Raw genomic sequence first — 22,747 nt, 5'->3', positions numbered from 1 at the left:
ATAAGGACAACAACTGCAGTGACCACAGTAACACTAAGATCACCTAAAAAAGCCACAAAATGTTGAAAATAACGATGATAAATCACTCAAAGGCAATCAGTTTTTTTCTGTTTTCTAGCAATGCATTACAGTTTGTTTTGCACATTGCATAAATCAAACTCTACATTTCAAAATGTAAAGGTTACGATGCATTTATTTGGCAATCTAACTTTGCACATGAGGAATCTTGCTTTGATTGGAGAGATTTTTTTTTTTTTTTCTTTTATAGCTGTGCTGATATGATGTATAGCCTGGCCCTATGATACTTCCAAGTGGGAAACTTCACATTCATTAATAACCTCATAAATAACACGACCTGGGGTTGCAGGCAGGTCTGGCTCCATTAAACTATGACAGAGACGTCTCATTAACGCCATTCATAATGAAGGCATGCACATGTCTAAGCAGGTCAGGGGAAGGTGACGTTAATAACATTAGGCAATTCAATGCAAATGAGGGATTATAAATCCGGTGAGAAAAGTGCAACAAGCACGCTAATCTGCATGGAGGAATAAACGTGTGACGAGGTAAAAGGGGAGCCGAGGAAGGCACAAAAGCCCCTCAGTCCCCGGCTGTGCGGCTAGCTAGCTCAGATAACGGGTCTCATCATGATACAGTAGTCTCTTGTCCTACATCCCGTCCCGTTACTTGCAAGCTTATCGGTCATGTGGCTCTTTCCAGGGCTAGATAAAGCAGGTTACAGCCCCCTTCTGCATACACGCCTCGGCAAAACGTCCAAAACATGTTTGCTGGTGTAAACTCAAAGTCTTTTCCAAGGCTTTTTTTTTTTTTTTTTTTTTTTCCCAAAAGATAAGACCTTTTTTTTTTTTTTTTTTTTTGCCCAGCCATCCCAGTCAGTCAGTTCATAGCTGCGTATTCAGACTTACCCAAAAAAAGGGAGCTCCACGCTCTATGAATTCCTTTGTCTGGGTCACAAGAAATATCCTTGGGTGAAATAAAACACTGTCTGAGGCCTCGGCATGAACCTGGAAGCAGCCACCTGTTCGCGGCTGATGTTATTTTCAATGTAAATACATTTTTCACTAACTAGTAGCTGCTTTTGATCTGACACTCTTCTGGTAACAGTTACCTTCTGAGAGCCCACTAGTTCAGGGGATTGGGATAGCCCCGCCCCTCGACGGATACGATTGGCTGTCAATTTCTCCAACCCTGTTTTCATTGGCTCCGCTTCCTTTCCGTCAAAGTGGGGACGGTATTAGGTTGGTCCGCCTCGACTGGCGTCTGCGGCTTCCACGGCAACGTTGCCTCATGCGTTGCGCTACAATCAGGGATAGAGGGTGAACGCTTAACCCAGTAAATCCTCTTTTTATTATCGGAAAACAGTTTACCCTCTTAATAGGCTGCCACAAATATTATTATGTTGAGAAATTCATAATGCACAGCCCACTATGTTGTGCAAATTGATTGGCTGTATCAAACTGATATAGGTTATATGAGGATAGGATCCTCCAAGGGGGAGATTGACCCTGATTTTTCTTTATAAATGTGGTAATAATCACCTCGAGGTCATGTTATACCTTTTTATTTACCTCTGCATCACCGATTACTGTTTTGCTGGAATGCTCAATCTGGTGAGACGCAATAAATCCAGATTACAATGTGTTGTGATGATACACTGAATGAATGAAATGTCGTTTATAATGCATGATATGAGGAGTCAGAAAATGCCCCAGAATTCCAGTGGAGCTGCACAACACAAAACACAAGGCCCGATGCATGCCGTAACACCGAGCGTTGCAAGATCTTATAACGATTATTTGATAACGTCATGTTCACAAGCAAATTTTGGTGCACACCGCCACCTAGTGGTACTGCACGACCACTGGCGCTGCTGCCTGAAACGATGCAAAGGGCATAACGTGCGCGCAAACTATAAATCATGTCTGGTTTATTTATGCAGTTCATATGTGCACAAAGTCATATTTATGACAATAATCCCATGCTGTGTTTTTCTCCCTTGGGCATTCTCTGCTGGGCCCTCTACATGAAGAGGTCAGAGGTCAAGCTGCAGGATGGTGTCGCTGGAAAGGACTCAGTGTCTGGCTCAAGGACACTTCAGCAGGGCGAATGCTTGCCAGAACGGGGCTCTGGTTGAAGGATGGTCTCTACCCACTGGACCTCCCCTCCCTGTGGATGATGTTCAATTTGGAAACTCAGCGAGAGGATTTTACTTTGCTTGTTAGATTAAAATAAATCCCCTTTGGTCCAGAGGTAAGTTCTATTCTGAATGTCCTTTCCTGGGGGCAAATTTGGGCTAACATTTTCATATAACATCGTGCACTATCTTTTCTGTGTATTGTTTATTCTTTATATCTTCTCTTATGTGTTGTGAGATATGACTACACTCTGACACACACATATACACACATATACCACAGTAGAGGACAGGAGACTGGTGCCGTGACGTAACAGTTTAATGTAAATCCAAGACAAAGTGTGATTACATTTCTACACATATACAATATGCATATGTGAGCATACAAATTCTCATTAATAACTCGATTCACCTCGGAGACCGAAAAAATGATCAAAAGTAACAGTGAATAACAAGCTATAACATAGTTCACCACAACGCGAGCCCCTTCTCACCCTACAGTTAGTAAAGAGGACAATTAAAATAACTATATTCTTCTATTTGACGAAGTTTGTTTGTTTGTTAAAATCCTCCTGTAAATTTACAATGCTATCATTAGTTTTTTTCGAAGCCTAATATAAATTCACTCCATTTTTCTACAACGAAAATGATTAAGAGAAGCACACAACATCATAATGGTAACACAAGCGCTTAGTAGCAAGTACTCAACTTGTTAGGAGGTTTAATTAATCATTCTTCTTATTGTCATTATTATATTTATTTAAACATTCTATAAAGCCAGTAAAATATCCATTCTCATAACATACTTAATAATATTAGGCTAAGGAACAGGGTATACATAGAACGCTACATCAACAGATTGAAATAATGAGACATCACACCCCAATAAACAAAAGTAAATGAGAAGGACAATTAACAGAGAAGTATACTAGGAAATACCGCAGCACACATTAGCTTTATCGACAAAGAATGAGATTTTACACCATTGAGAAACCATACAGCAATGGACACAAGAGGCGGTCAGGGTTTGATGCACTCTTAGGTCTTGAGACAATGTACTGCTGTTTCATGTGAATGTTGTTGTGCAAGTACTTAAAAAAAAAAAAACAAACTTGAGTACATACAAGCTACAGTAGTTTACAGTAGTAAATCTGAGATGTACCAAAAGGGCTTATGTAAATTTATGTAAATAATCCGAAACATATCCTCAAATGAGGCTCTATTCATTGGCGTTTCAAATCCGGCTTTGACATGTGCTCCAGCTTTAGAGAAATACTTTTTGTAGTGTTTACGGGCAAAATCTGGCTTTGAATGGAGCTTTGGTCTGCCACCTCCAGATTTCAGCTATTAACACTTGCAAAAATATCCCCTTTTTCGGCTGGAGCTCTCTCTCAAAGTCGATGTGAAAACCTGTATTTTCCACTGATACAACACAGCAAATCAACAAAATCAGCTGGTGGTGATCGAGCCATTATTACATGGCCTAGTTGTATAGAGGTTTTAAAAAAAAAAAAAGAGGTTGGGAAAACAATCACATTTGAGTCAATTTTGGTTCATTTGTTATCACATCTGACGCCCTCTGTCAGCGATGGCATCAAACCTTGACCACCTCACCCTGAATTCCCCCAAGGAATAGCCAGCAAAGGAGCAGGTCTCCCTAACGAAAAGGTTAAAAACAAACAAAAAGAAACATACACTCTCATCCAAAAGGGCTTTAAGAATGCTTGTGTAATTAGATCGTGAATTCTCGGTGACAGAAAGTATATCAGCACATGATTAATCCACCTAACACCTGTTCCTAACCCCCCTTTTAACTCTTCCACATGATTGCAAAAATTACACGGGCGGGCGGGGGGTTGCGGGGGCCGATGCTGTGGGTCGTCTGATTCTCCGTATTCACTTCTTGCTAAGCTTCAAGTCACTTCAGAGGAGTTTGGCCGAAGAAGACTAATGTAGCACTGTGTGCCATGCCTTCAGGAATGTTTTTTTCTTCTCAATGTTTCCAAAGTTTCAGGAGGAGTAGCATTCACAATCGCGCTCAGGGCAAAGCTGGAAGTGTGACATGTCTTGTGGAGTTTGAGCAGATTCAAACCATAACAAAGCTGCAAAAAACTGCCAGGCTTCAGAGAGAGAGAGAGAGTGAGAGACTGCCTTGCTGCCTTGCTCTAATTAAAACCACACCTTAAAGCTCTGAAGGTATTGTTGGTTATTTGGAAGGCAGCGCTCTAACAATAAAAAATTGCTAGCTGGGGAGGCTACGCTCAACTCAACAACACAAAACACCTTCACACTCTACTTAAGCACATTTTGGTAATTGTAAGGTCACTCGATCTACATTAATGCTCACATTTCTGATTCCTCTTTTTTCATAAAACACAAAACATTGGTTATGCAAAACAGGGTGATAGACAAAGGTATCGTACACATCCAAGTTATTTTCCAGTGAAAAATGTTGAGTGTATAGGGCTTCTCTTAATTTGTCGATTTGATTTGACAAAATAGTGAACTTTAAAAAAAATAAAAAAAAAAAAATAAAAAACCCAAATCGAAAGGATAATTGTTCATTACTTCTGTTGTATTATATGTGAATCTGCTAGAGATCATATGCAGAATTATTGCATCATGCATGGCCACAGATGATCAAGAAATCAAATTCATGTTCCAACTAAATGGTCACCCATCGAGAAAGATCTAAAGCATTTCAGATGTTGCAGGTCACATATTACATTCATTTTGTGCAGGTGACCATGATTTTAAAGGTATTGGTGGTCTATTTTTGATTAATTTACTTTACAGGTCATTCCATTCCATGGCACACTAAAACATACTTCTTTTTTTTTTGTATACAAATCCATTTTTCTTACAACATTGATAAAGCTACAACATCAACAAAGTAAAAAAAAAAAAAAAAAAAACTTGCATATAAAACAATTTGGAGAGAAGTTAGATATTTAGTGAACAAATAAAATGATTACTCAATCTATTTAGGGGCAAAGTGTGAAGAATAATGAGTGTAAAACATTAAAAAAAGAGGTTTGGAAAAAAAAATCGTAGTTTGAGTGTCCAGAAACAAATGAATGACTGTGTGTTGTGTGCGTCGTGTATGGTAAACCCTCCCTCTGTACCTGCACAGCGTGTGCGCACATGCATTCGCTCGGGGTAAAATGACACGTCCTTTAAAGCACTTGCAAAGCGTTTAAAGACAGAGCGTTTTTTTTACGCCGGGAACTTATTGCCTGTCTGTTTTAGCAACACTGCAGAGGATTGCTTGTACTGTACGGTGCTGTTACTGTACACATCGTCAGTGTGTTAAATTCTTTGGTGGGAGGAGAGGAGAAAAGTCTTGAGCATGACAACGCCATCCCCGCGGTGACAGAGAGGGGGACGGGACAGCAGTGTAAGGGTGGACAACGCCCGATTCCCTCAAACAGTGGAATGTTTCAGTAGTCTGCCTCATAACAGAGGAGCCAAAGTTTCAATGGAAAATCATCTCCCTTATCTGTGTGTGCTTAGGCCCCAATGACCTCAAGGAAATAAAGCAGAGAAATAATAATAATAATAATAAAAAAAAAAAAATTACAAAGACAGAACAGAGAAGAATGATGTAACCAGCAACGTACTATGTAATATCACATCTTTGACTGCCAGGACCCCAAAGCTTGCATGCTGGAGCTGAATGGGGAGTGTTGGTGAAACAAGTACCAGGATGAGAGACCACACTGGGGCCCATCAGGACTTTTCGGGGGGGATTGTTGGTTTTCAAACCTGGGTGTGGCACACTCAAGCCTAAACTATCTACTGTATAAGGGCCCCATTGGATTATCTTCAACTCGACACTGTTACTATCATCAGCAGTGTTGCAACACTTTAACACAGGTGCACCCACCTCCAAGGAATACTAAATATTACTGTACATCAACCCCCAGGTTACAAATCAAAAAAGAAATGAGCCTGACTTATAATAAAAACACACACACACACACTGATAAAACATCCACAAGAATTATTGCAACAATCTCTAAAAAATAAACACAACATGTACTACAGCCATGTCAAAAGTTCAATATAATGTAAAAGAAAAAAAAAAAAAAAAAATCACTTCAAATGCAAGTACTATGGCATACCATGAAGGGGGAAGGGAAGGCTTTCACTAAACCACCAGCAGTTCTGATGTGCCCACTTCATGAGGACAAAATAACAAAAGGAGATTATTGGTATCATTGGCTACAGGAAAATTATGTCTGTTAAATCAAGCAGCAAAACACACAAAGCGACAGCCCTATCGGTTCTCTACGTGTTCAGGTATCCCTTTCAGGTGGCGTGGCGATGTCTGTGGTGTACCTGGTTCGAAGACAAATGGACAGTGGCAAACAAATCGAGCCCGCTTTCCAGAAGATGCCCTTCCAGGTGTATGCTGTAGCGTTTCCCTCCTGTTTCTGCTCTTGTTCACCTCGGCTCCGAGATGCTACCCGACCCTCGGAGCGCAACAAGACGAATAACTTCCATTATCTTTGCCAGAAAACGACGGCGGCGGCGACGACGGTCATGACAACGGCAACAAAAGGACTCGTGTCAGAGTTATAGGTGTGCATTCGTGCAGTGCCTCTGCGGCTCCTACCAACCACCCGGGCTCATTGTTACTATCAACCTGCTCAGTGCCAACATGCTACTCTTTTAGTCCCATTTAAAGATAAGGAATTTCACCCTGCCCCTCCTCAATCCCTACCTGAACCAACCCTATGCTCTCTACTGGCCCCTCACTCATGCCTACACAGTATCTCTCTCAAACAGCCCTCTATACTCCAACCAGGCGCTCTCTCTGGCCTTGCAGGATCGCCATCATGGCAACAACCACTTTCCAACAGGCCCTTCTCTCGGCCTAGCTTTGAACCTTAAAACGACTTCTATTGTGTCTCGAACGATATACTGTAACCCGTTCCCTGAACATTAACAAAAAAAAAAAAAAAAAAACTGATCATAGTCACTTTATTTTACACTATTTTGTATTTTCGAGTTGCCAAAAAAAATGCATCCTTGAGCTAGTATCTCTGCTCGGTAATCACTGTGCATGAATTCCCTTGCATGATTTTTAAAAAAAGAAAAGAAAAAAAAAAAAAGAAGAAAAACAAATATATTCCAAACTAAAGCCACATTATGGGTACCACTGGAATAGAGGCTTACAGTTATACTGTACATTTTTATATTTACATTAATATCCAGAGCAAATGTAACAAGAATTTATCTAATGACTTTGGTAAGTACCCCAGGCAAGTTATCTCATGCACACATAATAAAATAGCTCAGTTTGATATCAACTCTGACATTTATCATCATCTATAGTATGCTGTCATTAAGGATAGGAAACAGCAAGAGCTGAGCCTACACCTGGAAGAGAGCTACAACTGCCCCGACTAGGATGTCAAACCAGGAAACCATCTCTCTCTAAGTATAGCTATAGTCTCTTGTGGCTCTCAGGATCCAAGCCAAGTAAACTGTGTCGTTATATCTGTAAGGCACTACGAGGGAACAATGGTCAAAACCTAAAGACTGCAGAGGGTTTTGAGGAGGTGGACTACACACACATGGCTGACAGTAGCACACACAGACAATCACGTTGTACATGCCTATGTTATTATAACCACTTTGTGCAATCACATTGAAAAAAGAGGAACAAATAAATCTATTGGTATCAGAAAAAAAAAAAAAACAAGTTTTCTTCATAAAACAAACAGGTGCAGACTGCTACATTCTAAGAACGGGGCCCAGCTAAGACACCTAGCTAAAACTGAAGTCTTGTCGTAAAGGTGAAACAGAAAGGAAAAAATATCTATAAATACACTAGAAAGTTTGTTGTCTTCTGTTGGTTATATTTCCAGAAGCCTCCTCAGCTGGAGAAGGTGGGGTGGGGGGAGACGCCTCTCTTCCTCCCCACACCGTGAATGATTTGGAAATATTAAGACAGTTCAAGGCCATCAATATATTTTTTTTTCTTTGAAGAGCAGCAGGTTTCCGTATTTCACCTTCTCCCAATTCTCTTGGGAATCCAAACTTCCAGAGAGTAACCCCTGTTCAACAGTCATTTCCCAATTTAAGAGGGGAAAATAAAAGAAAGCAAAAGATGTGTTTCAAACCAGAAAACCTCCTCCGTTCCAAAAGGCCTGTTTCAGAAACTTCACTGTAAAAACGAATGAGACATTACCTTCTTCTGAAAGTAAATCAAAGAAAATAGAGAAACAAAAGGAAAAAAAAAAAAAAAAAAAAAACTGGCCCTTTCAGGAGAAAAAAAAAATCAAAAGAAAACCCCTTGAATTGTACCCCTCTGAAATTCCACCCCTCCTTTCCCTTCTAGAGAGGCTGTGAATTGTCTTTTTTTTTTTTTCTTTTTCTCTCTGTCGTTAAATCTTCAAGTTATGCGTGACAGTTTCTTGAGGATTGCATGTTCCTCTGTCTCTGTGTGTGTTTGAGGTCGGGGGAGAGGATGCTTAGGATGCCGATGAGGCTCAGGGGGGGTGGGAGAGTGTAGTGGGATGCTGGGGTTGGGGGGCGGGCGGGGTTGAGCAGCAGCGCTGGGTCAGGCTCTCCAGTGTCAGTCAGTGTCATCTCTAGAGGTAAGGGTACTGGTTGACCTTGGTGGGGCTCAGCGGGTATCCAGTGTAGACAGTGGAGGCGGGCGAGGCGCTGATGTAGGCCTGGTGGGCGAACTGGGCCTGGTACTGGCTGTGGTGCAGGGTGGGCGAGGGCAGCACGCGGTGGCCCATGCTGACCGGGACCTGGTGGACGATGCTGGGTGGGTAACTGGCATGCTGGACCGCGTGGCGCGCCGAGCCCTGCGACGCCACCAGGTGGGCTACGGTGCCGGTGGAGCCCAGGGCAGCGGGGGCCGTGTAGGTGTAGAGGTGGGGCTGGCTGGGCAGGTGTGTGGCAGCCAGGTGAGGGTGGACGTTGCCTGTGTGAGAGGGGCTGTTGTGATGGAAGGAGTAAGGGGCCTGAGTGGCGATGGTGGGGGTGATGTAGGCCTGCTGGCGCCGATGGCCTCCGTTCCGCTCAGCTACCATGTGCTGCTGGGCCTGGAGAGAGGAGGATCGGTCAGGCTTATTTGCTCCTGAACTGGCAAACGTAGGCAATAACATACTGTACGTTGCTGTTTACATGTCAAATCCTTATAACTTAACCCTTTCATGCATGAACTATGAAAGCCTGAGTCCAGATTTTTCTTTGGGCATGAAAATTTCTGTGAGTCTCCATACTTCTTTCAGGATGCAGGACTGGCATTACCATGTCATCATACTAGTATCAATATGTTATCAGCAACAAGAACTGACAGTCTCTGCATAAACCTCAATGTAGGGGAGCAGCAGAGAGCACTCTAACAGCTGATATGCAATTCCGCCATAGAAACCATTGCATTTAGGAGAAAATGACTTTTAAACAGCTGTCCACTGTAGTGGCCGCTATGCGTGAAAGGGTTAAATTTCAATGCTTTTCATCTTTTAACTGAAAGACTATAATGTCCTCTGTGGGCTGAGAACACTCTTTAGCCTCTTGTGCTAATGTAACTTGTTACAGTACATTACATCATTACTGCAATTAGAAGTAACTTGTTAGATTACATTACTGTTATTGCCGTTAATAGGAGCTTATTACATTATAACATTTGCCTATTGAGAAAAGTGACAATTTACAATACTAGGGCATTAATAACTATAGAACCCTTTTGCACTGCTGATTGTTGATTATGGGCTATGGTCTCTTACCACCTATATCTTAACACTAATGCCAATGTATTGTGCAGCTTTCTATGCCTGTAATTAACTCTGCAGGGTTATAACAGGAATGATAGACAGAGTTGTTTTTCAACAAAAATTTAAAAAATAGCACTGATTATGTGAACGGAATAACTAACATATTAGGTAAAGAGTTGCCACAAAAAAGTAATCTCTTACGTGCCCCTTTGCAGCCCTGAACTCTGACTGCCATCAAGCTAAAACCAAGATTGTGTTTTTTTTTTTTTTTTTCTCACCTCCTGAAAAGGTGTCATTTTGGAGATGCAAGTGACAACATTCTCTCTTTCCAATTCCCTTTATTTGTGTCACTTTATCTCAGTTATTCACACATAATCAGCGGCGGGCCCTCGAGACGCGTAAGCATTCATTTAGTTCATCCTTCTCCATACCTGGCTGAGATTGAGAGGCTGCTGCTGGAAGGGGTGTGGCCCTGAGCGCTGCTGTCTGTAGGATCCGCCTCCAGTCACACCCCCCGGCAGGTGATTATTACCGGACACCACGCCGTTGGAGGATTTGAACTTGTAGGCTGAATTCTGATGGTTCATTGCATCTGAACAGGAGGGGGCAAGAGCTTGTTAAACTGGGAACCAACATGCACAGCAGCTTTACCGTTCTGGTCTAATAGCAACTTGTGCATTTTTACTATGCTTTAGATTAGGAAAATATGATATCAAAGCACAAGCTACCTGGCATCAGGCGCTCACACTCATTCAGGACCTCGCTGGTCTGGGTTTTGAGAGGGGGGATGATGATGGTGCGGGGGTTCCCATTGTTGCAGTTGTCCAGTATGGTGGTCTTGGTGTCGTAGCTGTTGTTGTTGGGGGGTCTAGACTCCACAGTGTAGGGGCTGTTGTTGCTGGAGCAGTCGGAGTCCGGTGAATCATGCACCGTCACGCAACTGATGACATTCTTCCTCTGCTTGGAAGACGAGCTGGAGGGAGCAGAGGCAGACCGGAGAGAAGAAAGTCAGAGAGAGCACTAAATCATATGATGTAGTACCTGCTGACATCAATATTAATGCTGAGTAAGAAATAGGCTAATGCCCAACTTAAAACCACCCAAATATTTTAGATTCTGTACACATAAACTGCAGTGTGTTTTCATGATTTAAAGTGATATCTAAAATGACTCGAATGAAAGGAAAAATCCAGCCTTGAAAAACATTAACACTTTTTAAAAAAAAAAAAAAACGTGGACTGGTGATTTATATTGTGCTTCTGGTGCCATTTCTTATTTTAGGGTGTAATTATATTTTTCCACTGAGTGAACTCTTTGCTCCATGGCTCCATAAGCTCCATTGCAGCCGCGGCTACAATGGAGCTTAATCCGTTAAACTCCGATTTTCCCTTAACTATCCCCATAAATGGCTTCAAAGTTAGAACAGACATTTTTTTTTTTCCACATTATTTAAAAATGCCACATACATCTGCTGGTCATCTGCTGGTTGCAGCAATTGAAACTACACCACACTGAGGCTACATCACACATATCGAGTGAAATATTCAAACCCAAGATGCCATTGGCGCTTATGGTTGCACCGTTTCACCCAACAGAAAACATTTAGAGGTATTGGGAATCCTTTTATACACATTTCCCTGTGAATCAGTAGGACATATTTGGTGTTTTAAGAAACTTTGGCATCTCCACTAGAATTTCAAATAAAATTCTGTGGGTTTGAACAAAGCAGCATGCATTTGTAAGGACAAACCCATCAACGGGACAGGCAGGGCTGGGAGAAAGAGGTGTGCTCTCCTTCGTCTACGCGGGATTTCTCCTTGTATGTTGGTTGCTGCAAATTTGCTACAAGAGTCTACAGAGAAGCTCTTGCTCTTTCATTTTTAGGGGCTGACACTGAACACTGACTAATGCTTCTGGTTTAGATCACAGACCTCCCTCAGTAAACACCACAGCAGGTCTGTATCTCTCAGTGGGGTAACTGCAAAATAACAAAAATACATCTAATAACAAAATGGCATCAGAAAAGCAATGTAAATCGCCAATCGCTGTTTAGTGTTAATGTTTTTAAGCTGGATTTATCCTTCAACCTGGATTATAATAAACCTCATGCTAAAACAAACAGTTGCTTCGTTCATTCATAGCACTTCACAGTACCGTGACTGTATGAATCATAAGCACAGGTAACCCCAGTGTGAATCAAAGCTCCGACACTGTTATTTCTGCATGTGCCGAGCCGTTCAGAGCCGTGTTTATCCTTAAAGCGCGGCGCTGACCTGTTGTTGCTCTGTTTGTGGTCATCTTCCTCGTCCGTGTCACTGCTGATGGTGATGATGCTGACTGCAGGGCTGGGCGTGTCGGGGATGATTATGGTCTGTCGGGGGACGTGGTGCTGGTGTTGATGATCGCGGGTGGTGCTGGAAGCCTGTTCTGCTTCGCCTGCCCCCCACCCGCCGCCCCCATAGCCCTGCGGGGGCGGGCAGTTGGAAGCGGTGCCATTTTGCAGCACGGCGCACCGTGGGGGCGTGTTCTCTTTCACCCGCTTGGAGCGCTGCGGGGACAGCACTGCTTGAGAGGACGACACCTCGTAGGCGGACACGTTCCTGACAGAGAGACAGGGATGGGGGTGAGTGTCACATTGAGGGCAGCAGACAAGAGCTCATTTCACTGCATAGAGCAGGGGCCATATTCATGAAACCTTGTTAAGAGAACAATCTCCTCAAGTGCCATTTTTAGTCCCTAAATGATATTCTCAAACCCAGTTCTTATTTTTCTTTTGCAGAAAAAAAAACCCTAAAACTTATGAATAAATTGTATTCCTGTAATTACAGTTTTCAGTTTATTCTTGCTTTTTTTTTATCATGTTAAGGACAACCCCTTAATTCCTACAATGAAAAGGCACTAATTTTATAATTTCGTTGCAACTAACATTAGAAGAACATTTATTGTGAAACTCTGTCTGTATTATTACTTAAGCTATGTGTTAGGAACAAATTCATGAATCTGACCCCACATGTTGGAGATCTACAACTTCCAAATACAAAGATATGAGCAGATGTAGACGTGATCTTATTGCAGATGAAGCCATGACCTTATTGTTTAGGCTTTAATTGCTAGTTTGGTGATGATTTCATTTCTACAGTCAGTCAGTCCACATACCTGGCAGACATCTGGTGCTGTTTGTTCTTTTTGGAAGAGGAGTTGTTATTGGTCGAGGGCTGCCTCATGACGTGCGCCACGCCCACATTGAGCGTCTGGTTGGATGGGAGCGTTACGTGGCCAGCTAACAAGGCCGGCTGCTGCATGATGGGGTTGTAATGGCTACCGTGGGGGTGGGAATTCCTGTAACATGAAATGATTTTGGCGTCACCACATCACAAAAGGTCACCATCCGTCTGAATCGTGCGCGTGGAAGGAAGGCACATGCAGGTAAGGAGGGACACAGTGACGATACAGCAGAACATGTGCAGGTAGTGATGCACACGGGATTGCTGCATTGCTCACACTCGCCAGTGGGTGGCAGCAGCTGCCTTGTGTGCTAAAGAGGACAAGGGGAAGAGGGAACGAGTGAGGGAGAGATAGCGAGAGCAAAGAGGGAGGGCAGAGGAGCTGACACCAGCAGCTGTGGAGCGATAGCTCTGCAGAGGAAGTGCGACACATTCCCAATCGTCTCTCTGAGGACAATAGAGCTGCCATTGGACAGGAAGGGAGGGAGGGATGGGGGGAGAGAGAGAGGGAGGAGAGGATAAGGGGATGTCTGGCCAAAGATGGGCAGCACCAAATGAAGCCGAGCACACGTGCCCCCTGTGCCCCCCTCCGCACACGCTGCATCCTGCTTATCTCCCTGCAGATTACCTTCTTCCATCTATCCATCCATTTATCAAGTCGTCCCGGTGACAGGCTGTACTCGACATGATGTCCTTACATGTACATATATCCCATCTCCCTGAGGTAAATCTGTTCTTATAAAAGCACCGGCGTTCACTTAGGGACTGTGATTCATATAAGATAGAGGACAAGCTGTCAGGGAGGCACAGGCTCCTCTGTCAATCAGCCACATGCCACACCTCTATCCTACAGCATGTTTATCTATGAAATCTTAATATGCTTCCCTATGCTTCCTTTAAGAGTCCCACTGTTGGGTTTTGAAATCAGTTTATCTGCTCCATACAGAAGATGACCTGAATTGCAGACTCACCCCGAAAAAAGTGTATAAACCTGATATTATTGTGCAAAATACTTCTCTTTGATACCATGGAATGACATTTCTCATTGTATTGTTTTGTTGGACCTAAAATGTTTATTGCCGCTGGTTGTAAAACAGGCGGGGGCCCTGCGTGAAGGGTAAGTGAAGTATTCGTAAATTGCAGGCTGCAATACAGCAACATTAATAAATGCTCTCTAAAATCACTGAAGGTTAAGACGGGCTGGCAGCAGTTGAAAGTATAGCGGTGCTGTTGCTCACCTCCAGTTGGCAAGAGGCTGTGTGCTGCTCATGGAGTCGGGGATGACAGTGGCGTGCTGGACCGAGGTGTGGGTGAGCTGCTGCCAGGCTGGAGGCAGCAGGATCTGCTGGGTGCCGCTGGGCCAGGCCTGCTGAGGTGGGGGGAACGCAGAGTGGGGATAAACAAGGACGAAGAGAGGGCGAGGTGTGGGGATTGGAGGTCAGAGAAAGGCAGAAAGGGGCAGGAAGACGAAGAAAGGGGAGGGAGAGACAAAGAGAGTGTCAGACAGTAAATTTGGGATGCTGCCTGCAACTGGACTGCAGAATACCGCGAGATGAGCAGCTTCCCTCTTGCATTTCGATTTAAGTGATCATAAAGGTGTAATGAGGAGACGTCGTTGAACCTGATCGACGATTTAAGATGCGGTGACAAATTATATTTTCAGAGGAGCCGAAAAAGGGATAGCTGGTTTAAACTGGCTACTGGGCATGCAAAATGAACTCCCTTGGCTTCCAGGATGCATCTATCTACAAAACAGATAAGACCAAGACTTAATAAAGACGTACAGCAACTCCTTCCTTTGTGTGTGTGAGTGTGTATGTGTTGGTGCGCATGCACGTTAGTGTGATTATGTGTTTGGCACGAGTAAAATCAACTTGTGTTCTAATTAAATTCATAGGCCTATTCAAGCTGCTGTGAAAGAGGCTACTTTGTATTTCTGATGCAGAGTGAGAGGAGTGGCAAGCATAATATGCCCCAAGACTTGCCTGTGTGTGTGTGTGTGTGTGTATGCACATGTGTGCGCATGCATGCATGTGTGTGTGTGTGTGTGTGTGTGTGTGTCTGTTAGTGTGTATGTCTGTGTGTGTAACCCTAATAGTTTAATGCAGTTCTATTGATTAGCACTTTAATGTCAAGGCTAATGAATTGTTCCTTTAATACCATTTGCACATCTATTTACAACTGCATCAGTATGTGTTGCAGCACACACACAAATGGAAGAAGAGAGAGGCAGAGGGAGAGAGAGAGAGAGAGAGAGCATACAGAGCACAAAGCAGCTAGTCTGAGTAATGTATTTGGTAATAATGTATTTATTTCTATAATGCATTTTGTATAATGTATTAAGTAACATTTTGAGATAAACACAAACACTTTCTCCTTTATGTTTGGATATTGTCTTTGCTCTGTCTGTTTCCATTATATTCTGACACAAAGTTCCTGTTCTGTCCTCTAACAGAGTCTGACTGCAGGCCTGTGGGAGTGGAACTGTTTTGTCTGGAGCAGGTTGCAAAAATGATTAAGTCTAAGTAACCAGCCTATAGCTAAAGTGCTGCAGGGGGCATCTGCAGGCCAGGACGACTGCTGTGCCTGTGCGCCTGATGGCTGACATCTCTAATGGAACATTGTGGAACTGGAGCTGGTCTTTACATCTAAGACCACATCCAAGGCCTTTTATCAACATGCCATTAAGAGACTCTAATACATCCATCCATCTCCTGCTTCTCCTCCTGCTCTCTCTATCTCCCCCATTCCTCGCACTCTGCATACCTCTCTCGCCGGGCGTCTGCGTTGTGTAACCAGCCTGTCTGTCCTGAAATGGTAACCCAGTTAAGAGGCTGTCTTCTTTCTTCTCAGAGCCTACCATCGCCATCCGCGGCCCTCCCCACCTCACCGCCTCCCACCTCGACCCTCGTTCCCCGGGTGAAAACCCTTTGTCACCTCAGGGCTCTGAAAGCCCCGGCTCTCACTCCCCAATTGTTTCCACATTTTCTGCATTCCTGCTCCAGATAAAGGTCCCGTTGGCTTCCCTGCCTCCCTGCCTCCCCGCTCGCCTGCCTGCCGTCCTGGAGCCTCCTTCACTCAGCCCTTCTCTGCACACCCAGGGAGCTCAGAGCCGGAGCCTGCATGGGACCAGGGTGGGCCGACCGTGTCCCAACAGAGGGGGCAACAGTGAGCTGTGGGTGCGTAAAGGCAAAGGTGGGCAAAATGCTACCAAGAGGCAAACAACAATCCAACTAAGCCTGTGAGACCTCCCACAGTGAAGGGATAAACACATGGACATGCACACACCGCACAGTGCACACTCAGTTATTAGTTGCGCTGCTTGCTGGCCTAAACCATCTGCTTATGTTAACTATAGCCTGTCTTTGTGTGCAGATGGAGGCTATACTGGATACCTGCAGAGAACACGAGTTACATGGGATCCAAACGCCATAAAGAAACTGCTTGCTCTAACTTTTCCTGCATAAGACAGAGCTGTAGGATTAATAATGTTTTTCTTTTTTTTGCCATTGATTGATCCTCTCTATCCATAGCAATCTGGTGTTGTAAATTCCCTAGTCGTTCGGGGCCCCTTCCAAGCTTCCCCTGACCTCCCTGGATCTCTGAGGCCTGTAATTTGGAGCGCCTGACTTGGAAGCAGCCCTGGAGCTAATCACCATTTGGTATCTGACAGATTAACCCTCCATAAAAACACAGGCGCGCACACATGCAGACACACACACACACACACAGCTTAGCTGCCTGCCTGCCTACCTACTGCATGATTAACTGGAGATAAGGGAGTGCTTCAAACTCCCTGGATTCTCAGGGATATTTAAAGCCTTCATGGAAATTTCCATAGGGAAGAGGTGGTGGCAATAGCAGTGGTCTTCAGTGTGTGCAAAGAGAGAGAGAGATGCACAGTCACTCTCTGTTACTTCCAACAACTGTACATTAGCAGCTAAAGCTCCAGCTCCAGTGAGCAGGCTCCAGTGAAGGCCTTCTCTATTTGAAAGGCTCCTGCCTTTGTGTGCATCAGACCGTGGCAGCCTCAGCCTCCAGGAGAGTGGGACAGCAGAGAGAGCGAGTGAGGGGGAGAGCGGGTTAGAGAGTAAGAGAAAGAGGGAGAGAGAGCAAGAGAGAGTAATGCACAGGAGTGCTTGGTCTGAATGCACTCAGGCAAAACAGCTGCCAGCAGGGGCAGGGTCACGAACATCAACTGATTCCCAGCCTCCATCAGCGGATAGTGTGCTAAATGTAGGCTTAAGGAACCAGGGATGCAGAGAGCTTTTTTTGGGGAAGGCAAGTGGTTCAGAGTTAAGAAATATATCTGATACGTTGTTGTAAGACACAAAAACTCAGAGTTTCTGCTCAGTGACACTGAGGTTGTGTTCCTACCTGTGTAAGGAGGCTTGGTTGGATCTGCAGGGGTTGGGCACCAGGGGCCTGCGTCACAATGGGAACAGCATTCTCCATCCGCACAGAGTAACTGGTGTGCTTGGAGGGGGATGCTTGCAGCCCTGCACACAAATAAGACACGTGTATTGAGTATATCAAGAAAACTGCAGCACAATACCCTCCATATCTGTCACATAAAACAGTCATACTATCCAAATAATTCAGACAGACAGTGTATTAAAGTATGCGCATTGATTTATCTGTATGCAACAGATGCCCAAACCCTGTTGCTATGTGCAAATACATTCATCCTAGTTAGAAAAACAAAAAACCGTAGTCATGGTAATGGTAAAAGTTTAAACACAGTTCTAATAATGGACAAATTTATCAGCTATTCCACAGAAAGAATAAATAAACAAGCAAAAGAATGCCTTAGAAAGGCGGTTGAGAAAGCACCGAGCAAAGATATTACATTTCCTTTCAAATGTTTAATTGCCTCATCAACTTATCATTGGATCGCTGTTGTAAGTCAAGACTGACATTGCCTGTGGGGTGCTGGGCTAAGCTGCAAAACAAAACACCAAAAAGCCTGCAAAAGCACAGGCCTGCCTGCACACAGAGACAGAACCAAAACTGGCTATTTATGGTACCAGCTAAAAGAAAGTTAGAGGCTTTGAACACGTGCTGGTCTCGCTAACTGAGACAAATGAATAACCAGCAACAGAGCTTATGTTTTTCTGACCTTTAATTCTTGTTTATCTTACAACCACACACCTGGGCCTGAGCTATGTGCTCAGGGCTGAGTTTCTCAGAGGCATTTTATCATTTTACATCTATTCGTGCTAATGCATACTGACCAGTTGGACTTCCTTACCTTGGAAGCCGGGTGGGCAGACAATGAGCGCCTGCTGGAAGGGGTCGGGCCGGGCAGCGCAGAGCTGAGGAGCCCCCGGCTGCAGGGGCATGCTCCTCTGGGCCACGGCTGCCATGGAGGCAGCGGAGGGCTGGTAGAGTGCAGATTGGTAGTTTAGTATGGAGACATCGGGATTGGCAAGGGAAAGGGTGGCATTGGTGGTGGAGGAGGGAGCCAGGTTGGTGGCCTAAAGGAATGATGGGACCAAAATAAAAATCATGAGAGTGGATGTATCGATGGGTATGACGGGGAAGCAGAGTGATCCAGGGAGAGAAGGTTGAATAGTATCATGGTTAAAAAAACAAAACAACTAACAAACAAACAAAAAAACATTCAAGCCAAGCAAAAATCAATAGGCATATACAGATGCACAAAAAAATAACAACTGAATCATTAAGAGCAGATGGATAGCAGGGCATCCATCACTGATGAAAGTGGATAATAGAAATGAGAAAATTGTACAATTGATGCTGATGTTTCTTATAATATGTGGATTCTGGGTTTGATTAATTAGAGAGAAAGAAGGAGGGAGGGGGTGGGGTGCAATCAATGCTACAGTTCCTACAATAATTAACCATCAATGCTGTAGCAATTGCCACCAGGGCACATTTAGACTGAGATGTGATTACACACCGTCTACAATGTCTACAATGCGCGCTGGCCTATGCAGCCTTATATCCTCAGGCCGCGGTAATGTACTGCAGGAAAGGAAACGTATATATGGGCAGATTTTCCTTGGCCCTATAGAGCTGCACGGCCACATCGCTTGTTGTGTCTCATGAGAATACGCTGCACATCCATTTGGTGAATAGAAGTACTTCTTGTTTGAATAAACTTGTATAAAATGGGATTCAAACCGCATTAGCATTACCATGGCAAAAGGTGAGGGAGAGAAAAGGCGCGAGGCGAGGAGTGAGAGAGATATCGCAGCATCTTTTTGTGTCTCACTACCACTTCCAGCAAAAAATGTACCAAGCATTTACCGCAAAACACATAAACATGCCCCTACGAGTGATTATCCTACTTGAATGGAGAGCGCCCGATTCCAAAGTATATTATATTAAGTCTGTTTAGAATAAAATGTTACAGAGGCATAATGAGCAGATATAATGAGCTGCAGCAGAATTTGACATTTCATGTCACAGCTTCACTATCTACTTTCCAAATCAATACGCCTGACAGGAGTAATATTTCACAGCCAACAGTCATTCCACAATTATGTAAGCGTAGGTGACTCCAGTATGTATGGACCATTAATAAGGCACGGGCGACACTCCGACAGCCTGGGAACATCCAAGATACAAACAAATGCTTTTAAGAGGGACCGTTTGCTCATTTTGCACTTGTGTAGTATTTGCTTCACGAGACTGTCTAATTTTAGCCCTTTCATTAAGATTATGTAGGGGCGGAGGGAAACACAGAGACAGCACTTTCATTTTTCATTTGCTCTCTTTAGCGTGTTCGATGAGCGCCAGGGGAGGGAGCATAATCAATATGGCACTGTGGCATTCATCATAAACAAGCACGGAAGCTGCAGAATACGAGTCAAAGATGCATTCCAGCCTTTTGCAAATGAATCCCGCTAAATAAATCACTAACTTAACTCTGTCTATATGCCCTCAGAGCGAGGCGCAGAAAAGACAAGCTGAGGGAATGTTAATCCATTTAAATCACAGCAAGATTGGGTTTTTGTCGCATACTGCACAGTGGGAGCTGGCTCGATATAGTTGGTGATAAAGAACTCTGTTTACTAAAGAGAGGGGGGAAAAAAGAGCTGGAATTGTAACTAAGTGCAATCTGGAAAAACCTTGCACGGCAACAGTCGGTGATTCCGGCAGAAGCCGAAAGTCAGCAGTTTCGTTTCAGAGATTGTACGGGGGACGAAGCAGTAAAGCACCACGGGCTAAACCCAGGGAAATCGGAGGAAAGCAGAGAAGAGAGAGGAGGAGAGGAGGGAGAGAGAGAGAGAGAGAGAGAGAGAGAGAGAGAGAGAGAGAGAGAGGGGAAAAAAGAGAGGAAACCTGGTAAAGGGATTCTTAAGGTCTGAAAGCCCCAGAATGCAAGGCAAGCAGGAAGTGAGGCTTGTCATGTGTGTAATCAGCACTTTGTGACAATCCCACAGGACCCGAGGCACAGACAGAAATGCAAGCAGACAGACAGACGTGCAGGAAGGCAGAAAGACAGGCCAGCGAGCACGGAGATGTGCAGACAGACAGGCAGGGGAGCAGACTGAATAAAAAAAAAAAAATAGAAGGAGAGGAACAACAGAAAGACAAACAGATCCTCGCAGGCTGCTAAGCCATACAACCAGCGACTCTGACAGGGGAATCTTGGAGATGGCCAATGTGATGCTGGATGAATAAAATTCAGCTACTTAGACAAGACAGTGTTAGATTTGCTGGATGAATATATTGCATACTGAATATTTTCTTCCACAGTTTCCCCTCGGCTGCGAAACATCCACTGTATTTCACATGCATACCCGGATATATACAGTGCATATACATATACCTATATGCTTTTATACATTTTTCCTGTGAGGTGGGCCAGTGGATCATTTGATCTGTGCCTTTGTTTCTGAGGGTCCTCCTGCATGGTTTCTCGTCTTCTGCATATTATAATTATGTTTATTCTTTTATTGTAGCTTTTACTGTAGCACAAAAATTAAATGAGGGTTTGCCTACTAATATTCATTCATTCATTCATCTATTTATTTATTTATTTTACAGTGGTTCTTTTATAATGATGACGGTAGTGTGGCTGTACCTGGCTGTGCACAGTGTTAAGCTGGTTGTTGAAGGTCATGGTGAGGTTGGTGGAGGTGCTGGGGGCCACGTGGGTGATAAAGGGCGTCTTGCTCTGGTTGACGGTGTCGTACATGTTCACGCGACGCTTGCAGATCTCCATGTTTTGGAAGCACGACTTCACACTGCACACACAGAGAGAGAGAGGGAGAGAGAGGAGAGGGGTTGAGAGGCGAATAAGGTAGAAAAGAAACAGACTGTGCCGTACGGGAGTGATAATACGTCACGGTGGGAAATTATAATCACGTTTACAACAAAAGGAATGAGCACGCACTGTGTGCTGTGGGGGAAATCGAGGAGATGCGACATCGTCACAAAGGGGTGGTTGAGGGTTTCGATGGGGGTGATCCTCTTGTCCGCGTCGATCGTCAGCATCTTGGTTAACAAGTCGATGAACTCTCTCCTGTCGGCCTTCTCCGCCAGCATGTCGCTCCCCTCCAGATCCGAAGTCATGTTCACCTGCGGACACAAGGCAAACACAGGCGCCCGCCGCTGTTATCGTTTCAAATGCTTATTAAACGGCTGATTGACTATTCAAGGTCTCTGGTGTTTCTGCAGAAGACGGAGAAAAAACCTCCGCTCGCTCGGTTTGTTCCCACAGAGGGTGTCAGTCCGCGTGTCACAGGGCCCAGTGATAACCTTGCACCTTAGTGACATTATAAACATTTGCACTAGTATTCATAGCGCCCCTTGAAATATCTCCTGGCGCCTCAACTGAGATTTTTATCTATTCCCCAGAAGTGAAAATAAACAAAAAAAAAAAAAAAAGAGAACTCAATAAACGCTGCCATTGGTTACTTGTTAAAAACACTTTCACAAAGGACACCATTTTGCGAGCGCGTCCAAAAAAGCTGACGTGAGACAACTTAACCTAAATACTCTCTGAGGTACTTCTGGGAAGCTGCCCTGGAACATCTTGTTGCTTCATCTGTATTAAACATTGCGGCTGAGGTTGTGGATAAATACTGGGCACGGCAGCAGATTTCTGCTCCGACGGAGAGCTACATGGCAAGCGAGCATTGATTTGTGAGGACGGGGGCTGATGCTGAGGCTTGGGGGGGGGTCTGAGAATGGGGCCTGCGGGCGGGGGGGCGGCGGCGGCTGGGGTCTGAGAATGGGGCCTGGAGCTGCTTTTAGGTTGTGACTTGGGCTGGGGAAATCAGGAAGTGGGGCACAGTCCTGATGCGGGGGATTCTGGCCCTCAGCAAACAGGCAGACTTTTTTGAGAGTGGCAGCACTGGGGCAGAGACAGGTACAGTAGCAACAGACAGGCAGCCTTGTTTATTGTGATTGCCATGCAGAGGTAGCAGGCCTGTTTCTCATAAAGACGCAGCGCTTATCTGTGGGCCTGCTCCAGGGGCTATCAGATGTGCTGCCAGTCAACACCGCAAATCTGATTCAATTCTCTTTTTCCCCTATGCAGGTTATTCAGGCTCGGTAACCATTCCTCTCTGCTTGCCATCTCCGCCGGCCGTGATAAAGGAATAATCTGCAGAATGAGGTGAGAAATAATCACATTGTCCTCTGCTAGT

At 44.4% G+C, this 22,747-nt stretch overlaps 2 protein-coding genes across 7 annotated transcripts in view; both read right to left on the bottom strand.

Annotated features, from left to right (window-relative positions):
- LOC115360311 (UPF0606 protein KIAA1549) overlaps positions 1–1,114 on the bottom strand; it is a 44,069-nt gene extending 42,955 nt beyond the window's left edge. For all 4 annotated transcript variants that reach the window (XM_030053145.1, XM_030053146.1, XM_030053147.1 and 1 more), the window contains exon 1: positions 927–1,114. The gene's annotated coding sequence lies outside the window, so the exon portion shown is untranslated. The remainder of the gene's footprint in view (positions 1–926) is intronic.
- A 1,342-nt stretch (positions 1,115–2,456) lies between these two features.
- hipk2 (homeodomain interacting protein kinase 2) overlaps positions 2,457–22,747 on the bottom strand; it is an 83,332-nt gene continuing 63,041 nt past the window's right edge. Inside the window, exons 6-15 of one of the 3 annotated variants that reach the window (XM_030053149.1) lie at positions 21,490–21,674; positions 21,178–21,340; positions 18,373–18,598; positions 17,499–17,620; positions 14,360–14,490; positions 13,054–13,236; positions 12,171–12,497; positions 10,626–10,870; positions 10,329–10,489; positions 2,457–9,222 (exon numbers count right to left, since the gene is read on the bottom strand). In XM_030053149.1, coding sequence (XP_029909009.1) covers positions 8,758–9,222; positions 10,329–10,489; positions 10,626–10,870; positions 12,171–12,497; positions 13,054–13,236; positions 14,360–14,490; positions 17,499–17,620; positions 18,373–18,598; positions 21,178–21,340; positions 21,490–21,674 — 2,208 coding nt within the window. In that variant the 3' untranslated portion in view covers positions 2,457–8,757. The remainder of the gene's footprint in view (positions 9,223–10,328; positions 10,490–10,625; positions 10,871–12,170; positions 12,498–13,053; positions 13,237–14,359; positions 14,491–17,498; positions 17,621–18,372; positions 18,599–21,177; positions 21,341–21,489; positions 21,675–22,747) is intronic. The other 2 variants (XM_030053151.1, XM_030053152.1) reach the window with 2 other exon arrangements.

Source organism: Myripristis murdjan, chromosome 6 (assembly GCF_902150065.1).
Source record: "Myripristis murdjan chromosome 6, fMyrMur1.1, whole genome shotgun sequence".
Taxonomy (NCBI): Eukaryota; Metazoa; Chordata; class Actinopteri; order Holocentriformes; family Holocentridae; genus Myripristis; species Myripristis murdjan.
The sequence above is the reverse complement of the archived record's forward strand: the minus strand, read 5'-3'. Positions and strand labels throughout refer to the sequence as shown.